This window comes from Hyaena hyaena, unplaced genomic scaffold (genome assembly GCF_003009895.1).
Source record: "Hyaena hyaena isolate Hyena2069 unplaced genomic scaffold, ASM300989v1 scaffold_95, whole genome shotgun sequence".
In the NCBI taxonomy this organism is placed as follows: Eukaryota; Metazoa; Chordata; class Mammalia; order Carnivora; family Hyaenidae; genus Hyaena; species Hyaena hyaena.
The window spans coordinates 1,266,787-1,272,786 of NW_024080727.1; the positions used below are offsets into that span (position 1 = coordinate 1,266,787).

The following is a 6,000-nucleotide window of genomic DNA, read 5'->3' on the forward strand; positions in this document are numbered from 1 at the left end:
TGCAGTGGATCGTTCCTAATTGATCCCATTCTGGGCCATGTGTCTGAGAAGCAGCTAACTTAAGTCCTATCCAGAGGACGGGCCAATTCTGTCTTAAAGCTGAGCCAAATTGCCTCCTTATCCTTTAATTATAGGTAATTTAATTACTTGGAGGTGGGGGGTAGGCAAAGCACTCACCTTATCTCCTTCTTCTACTTCACATATTTTTTCTAGAGTTGAAGGATTATACGTGGCAAACTTTTTTCCACTCTTGGATTCGTGCCATTCATTGTTGATGAATATCTAACCAGGAAAGGAAGTTGTAATGCATTAGGGTTAAATCAAAATCATATCATTCCAACGTGCTGAGGACCTTAGGTAACGTCTTGTTCTACCCGCCAACCCCCCCTACCTCCCCACTCACCCACCCCTTTACAGAGGGAACCCGGAGGGGAGATGGAATCACCATCTGAAGGGGAGGGGATGCCCAACCCAGAGCATCCTCAGAATTAGAATCCAAGTCTCCTGACTTGTAATGCATTTTCAGAGAATTATTTTTGTCATAATGAAACTAAAGTCATTTAGAATTTTTCTAAAATGTCTCTCTCTTTTTAAAAAGCATTAACATGGATTCATGGAGGAATGGCTATCGGGTATAAGTTAAATCCAACACCCTCACCAAGTTTGGGGGAACGTTAAATAGGTTTGGACCTATTTAAAGTGCCAAGGAATCACCTGCCCATGAAGGATTGGTCGTCAGTGAGCACTCCCTCCTGCCACCTTCTTGTGGAAACCCCCAGCTAGATTGCTGAGGAACTGGCTTTCTACAAGGATCTTACCATAATCCTTAATCTTTGTGAAATGTACATCGGTATTCCTCCCCCATTCTCTTTAAAATGTCTGTGTTCATGTTGGGCTTCATAAAAGCCAGTGTTGGAATACAAAGATAAATATCTGGACTAGGAAATGGTCTGTTTATATACGAGCAGATGTAGCAAATAACCATTTATATCTAGAACCAAGGAATTAACCCACAGACATCACTTAGCTCGGAGCCTCAATTATCTGGAACACAATTGAGAACAAGGACGTTAAAAATAAAAAGACACCATGAGTACACTAAAAGGAATTTGCAAAGTTCCCACTCTGAAATGTGTGTACTATTTACTCTTAGTTTACTGTAACTGCTAACTACCTTAAAAAAGCACCCAATTAAACAAGAGTGTTTTTGGAAAAGAACGAGGAATAGAGGTGACAGATAATATACAAAACATGTTCTGACAGTGTGGAGGCCCCCGTTACCCAGAGAGGACAGATGATCTGCTGCTGTACCAGCATGGGACAGCCTTGTCATCACAGCCTATCACGGAGTCATAAAGACCCCAGTCACATACGTGAGTGAGACGCTTTAGAAGCATTTCCATCAATAATTTCAAGGTACAGAACTAGCTCATCAAATTCCATTTCTATATCTATACGCATATCTTTTGCTTCCCTTTCTGTCATTTTCAATGAGTTGTGTCACTCCAAGTGCTATTTTCAATTACTGTGAATGGTATTCATTCAGAACACCTGATTCCTCAGTGATGCTAGGCGAGCAGAGCGACATCTCATCCAGTTGGTGCGTGGCTTGGTTACGGTCTCTGTCCGTAAAAATTCCAGAGCTCACTGAGAAGGAAACGCGCTCTGCGAAGCTGCTGGGGGAAGACCATTTTGATAACTCTCCCCCCAAAAGCGGGGACCTCTGATGTTCCCAGGCGGGGACAAAGCACAGAAGGCTAGCTCTCGCCGGGGCAGGTGGGCAGAGGCACCCTGTCTCCCACAGGGAATCCTGAGCTGAGAGCATCCCTTTCCTGTAGGACGTGCCCATCCGACTTCTGGAAGCTCAGCGCCTTCAACATGAAGCCAGGCCCCCAGGGAAGCACGTGGAAGAAGCCAGGCTACAATTACAGGTTTATTCTTCCAGCTGAAACCAAATCCAAGTGTTCACTTTTGCCATCCAGCAAGCAATCACTCGGTAACAGCGAGAAATTAATAAGTGGGGAAGAGGGGTTCAGTTAGCGCGGGGAGGAAAGCGCAGCCAGAGAGAGAGAGAGAGAGAGAGGCCCATTTGCTGGAAGATGAAATTTCGTGGGTTAGCAAATAGAGACTGTTAGTGAAAACTGCTGATTCTGGGTCCTTCCTGGTATCAATTCCAAGGGGGAGGGAAATGAGAAGACGGTAGAAGAGAATATAAATAAGGAAGATGGAGACAGATTGCAACGATCATATGTCTGTTATACTTCATCTCCAAGCATGTTCCTCTAAAAAAAAAAAAATTACTTGGTCGGTCATGACATTGATCTGTAGTCCCTTCTAACCAGCAACTTAAAAAAAAAACAAAACCAAACATTCAGACTCCTCAACTCTGACCATATTTTCCCATCACGATGTTGCCAATTTAGCAAGATTTTTTTTCTTCCTACTACACTAGTAAAGTAATCTTGGAAGTGGTTTCTAACTGTTGATTTTCTCTCCACGAAAACAAAACAAAAACATAAATAACGAAGGGGTCTGTAAGTGTGGACTACCAGTTATGCTGCCTGCATTGTCTTGTGCCCCAAATAGGGAGAATGTCTCCGGAAAGAAAAAAAAAGTTTTCTTCCACTTGTGAATTGGTACCAAATAAACCTCGCAGAGGTATGAAATGAAGTTACACCGAGCTGTACACGAACTCGAATTTTCCTGAAGGAGAAGAAAGGTGTGCTTTCCTGACTGAGCTGGAAAACCACAGCTGCTCTGAGGAGACCCGGGTCCCGGGTGGAGAAGATGGCGGTCACGCAAGGAAGGTATGCTGCTGCCATTTACAGTAACTTCCATCGGACTTCGGCTAGACTCAGAGGAGTATGTTTTCAGAAAAGGAGATTTGGAGGAATTTTATTTTTCATAAAAGAGATCCTAAAAATGGGTGTTTTAGTGAACCAGAAACTCTTAAGGAGAATCTCTGTTACCGGAAGAAATTGTATAAGGAAGGAAAAAAGGTCCCCCCACCCTGAAATGAAAAAGGTTGGGACCCTGTGAAACTGGGAGGGGGTGCCCAAGGGGATCCTACCCCCACCGCAGAGTCACACAGCACAGCCCAGTGTTAAAATGTGACAACAAATGAAGTTTCGACAAGGCCATCCTTCTGGAAACTGGACTTACCCTAGGAAATGGCACCCCCAAGGCTGGGGCTCAGACCCGCCATTTCTTCCATTAGCAAGAAGTACCATGAGTCAGGTTTGAAAAATAACAGCCTTTACTGGCTCACGCGCCGCACCCGTCCCCACCGCCTGCCCCAGGCCTCCATTGATTCTGCAATTCTGTGTCTCCTGCTTCTTTCCTAGGCCCCTTCTGCTGTCTCTCCAGCCAGACACTCCCTCAGCATTGCTCGCCAGGGCTGTCGTCCCTCGGTCACCGCGCAGGCTGTCTGGGACCTGCAGCTGCTAGTGGTCGGCCTCTGCGCTGGTGGGCCTGCAAGGGCAAAGCAGGCAGAGGCCTCATACTCCACAGGGACGGAGGGTATAGTGGCCTGAGGCCACAGCAGCCATCGTCACCTGGTGAGCCCCTAAAACTCCAGGTTCTCTGGCACCTCCACCTCCTCGCCTCTCCTCAGCCCTAATCACATATCCTGCTCTGCTCCACTAAGAAAATGGAGGTGCCCAGCAAAACTAGCGACACTGGTCGCTCTGCAAATAATCCGCTAAGATCCTCCTTATATACACTTGTAAACGGCCATAAAGAATCGCAGAGAAAGAAAGAAACGTTCCCTATGTGGCTTCCTTCTTCTGAAAGGACTCAAAACGGCAGAAAGGGAAAGGACAATAAGGTATGCGATTGCTGGGTTCTGCGTCATTTAAAAGAAAACAAAATATATTAAACAAAAATAAAAACAAACATCACCACCACCAACAGGCAAGCACCAGCAGTATAAAGAAAGGTCTGCAGAGACGTAGGTACTATTCTTATGTTCCCAGAGTGCGTGGTGGAATTTTCGCTCTGAAGCCGATACTGCTTAGGGAAACTACATTAAAAATAATCTCCAGCGTTTATGGTGAAGTGTCTCCGCTGATTACGGAGCCCTCTGAAAACAGTTAATTTAAATGTCATGTGATCAGAGGCAGAGCCGACATTAAGTGCCAAGAGACCCGAATCTGAAGGCCACACATAGTGGCCTGCAACTTTCTCCGCTTGATTAAAACTATTTGAGAGGCATAATTGCTACTTTTGAAAGTAAAATTGGTGGGGGAATTTTCTAAGTGCTGTGTCAGCCGGAGTTGGGGGCTAGGGATAAGATGAGAATTAAAAAAATAAAAAGGAGGGAAAGTTGGGGGAAGAGAAGCCACCGGAGGCCTCGGCCTGCGACCCGGCAGCGCTCAGCGGTCCACGGCCTCCAAACAGCCTCTCCGTGTGCTCCCCCGGGACGCGCTCCGCGCAGCCAGCCGCAGCGGGGCCCCCGGGCCTCACCCGCTTACTTTCGGCCCCAGGCAGGTGACCGCACCGCTCCGCAGACGCCCCAGCCTCCCGGCCCAGCGCAAAATAGCAGAGACCATTGGGCGCGGTGGGGCCTTGCCACCAGTGCGGCTTCCCAGGCCCAGTTCGGAGACCTTCGGGAACACATTCTCCGACTGTCAGCACCAGAGCTTCTGGTCTCCAGGGCAGCTTCACCCGGGCTCACCTTCCCACTTCCCCTCGCTCTACAGGTAAGCCAGATAGGCTAAGCCGGGAAGGTGCGACGTCTCTCCGGTTGCTCGCGATGACACGGTTCTGGAGTGTCCGGTGCAGCGCGAGCTCTGGGAGCGACTCTCGGGGTTCTCAGGCGCTCTCTGAGCCCCCCAAAGCCCGACCCGTTCAGCCCCGGAAACCTTGCCGCGGGGTCTGAGGGAGACCACCGCGCTGGAGGCAGCACGGCCCGCACCTCCGCTCGCCTTCAAAGCGGGCCCCGCAAGGGTACGTCGGGGCCGCGCCGGTCGGCGGCAGCCTGGGGCGGCGCGCGCGCTGCGCAGTCTCCCGCGCCAGGCTCGGCGGCTTAAAGCGCTGAGCCTCGCCGCCCGAGGGCCTGTCTGGGACTGCAGATCGCGGGGTCCCGCTCGGGATGCGCGGTGGACGCGCTCCCGCCCGGGATGTCCTGCGCCGGACGCGGCTTCGAGAGGGCCAGACCCAGGCGGAGAGGCTCCGGTCCCGGGAACGCCGGGCGAACTCGACTGACGGCGCGCCGCCCGCAGCGCCCGGCACCCTCAGAGCCGAGCGGCGGGGCTCCCGGCCTGGGGGCTCCGCGTCCGCGCCACCCGGCCCGGCAGACCAGCGCAGAACCAGGCTCCCGTCGGGTGGGATGGGCGCCCACCTTACCTTGGTGAACTTGACCTCCAGGCTGCGGACGGGGCGCGGCAGGGCAGGCGGCTTCCTGTCCAGCTGCCCGTTCTCCACGGCCCCGTTGGTGGTGGCCATGGCTCTTCGGCGCTCCCCGGCCAGAGGCGCCCGAGTCTGCGGCGCTGGCTCCCGCCTGGATGGTGCGCAGCCTGCTCGCGGGGTGACAGCTCCGCGCCGCTTTATGGAGCGACCCACGCCTCCCGCCCAAGGGGGCCGTCTAATTGGCTGCAGGACCGGAGGAAGGGAGGGCGGGCTGGAGGGGAGGGGGCCGGCCTGCCTCACCCCACCCCGCCCGCCACCCCTACCGGAGCCCGGCCACCCCCCGCCCGGCCACCGCGCCGCGCGCTCCCCCGCCCCGGAGGTTGCCCTTGGAGGAGCTCCCCCGAAGAGCCACCGGGCCCCGGAAGTGCGAGAGCTCCGGCAGCGGGCCAGGGTAGGGAGCGGGGGCGCTCGGGCCACAGCGCCCGGCTCTTGCCCCGAGGTCGGGCGAGCTCTCCCCGCCGCACCTGCCGCCCCCTGCCCGCTGCCGCTCCGCGCACACGGCTGACTTCGGGAGGCGCGCTGCGCTCCGGGAATGCGCCCCCCGCCCCCACCCAACCCCTGTCCCGGGCCCTGAGCCTTGTACGGGGTCGG

At 53.3% G+C, this 6,000-nt stretch overlaps 1 protein-coding gene across 1 annotated transcript in view; it reads right to left on the bottom strand.

Annotated features, from left to right (window-relative positions):
* Positions 1-5,541, bottom strand: part of ALDH1A3 (aldehyde dehydrogenase 1 family member A3) — a 39,940-nt gene extending 34,399 nt beyond the window's left edge. Inside the window, exons 1-2 of the mRNA XM_039235080.1 lie at positions 5,347-5,541; positions 178-282 (exon numbers count right to left, since the gene is read on the bottom strand). Coding sequence (XP_039091011.1) covers positions 178-282; positions 5,347-5,445 — 204 coding nt within the window. The 5' untranslated portion in view covers positions 5,446-5,541. The remainder of the gene's footprint in view (positions 1-177; positions 283-5,346) is intronic.
* Positions 5,542-6,000: the final 459 nt, after the last annotated feature.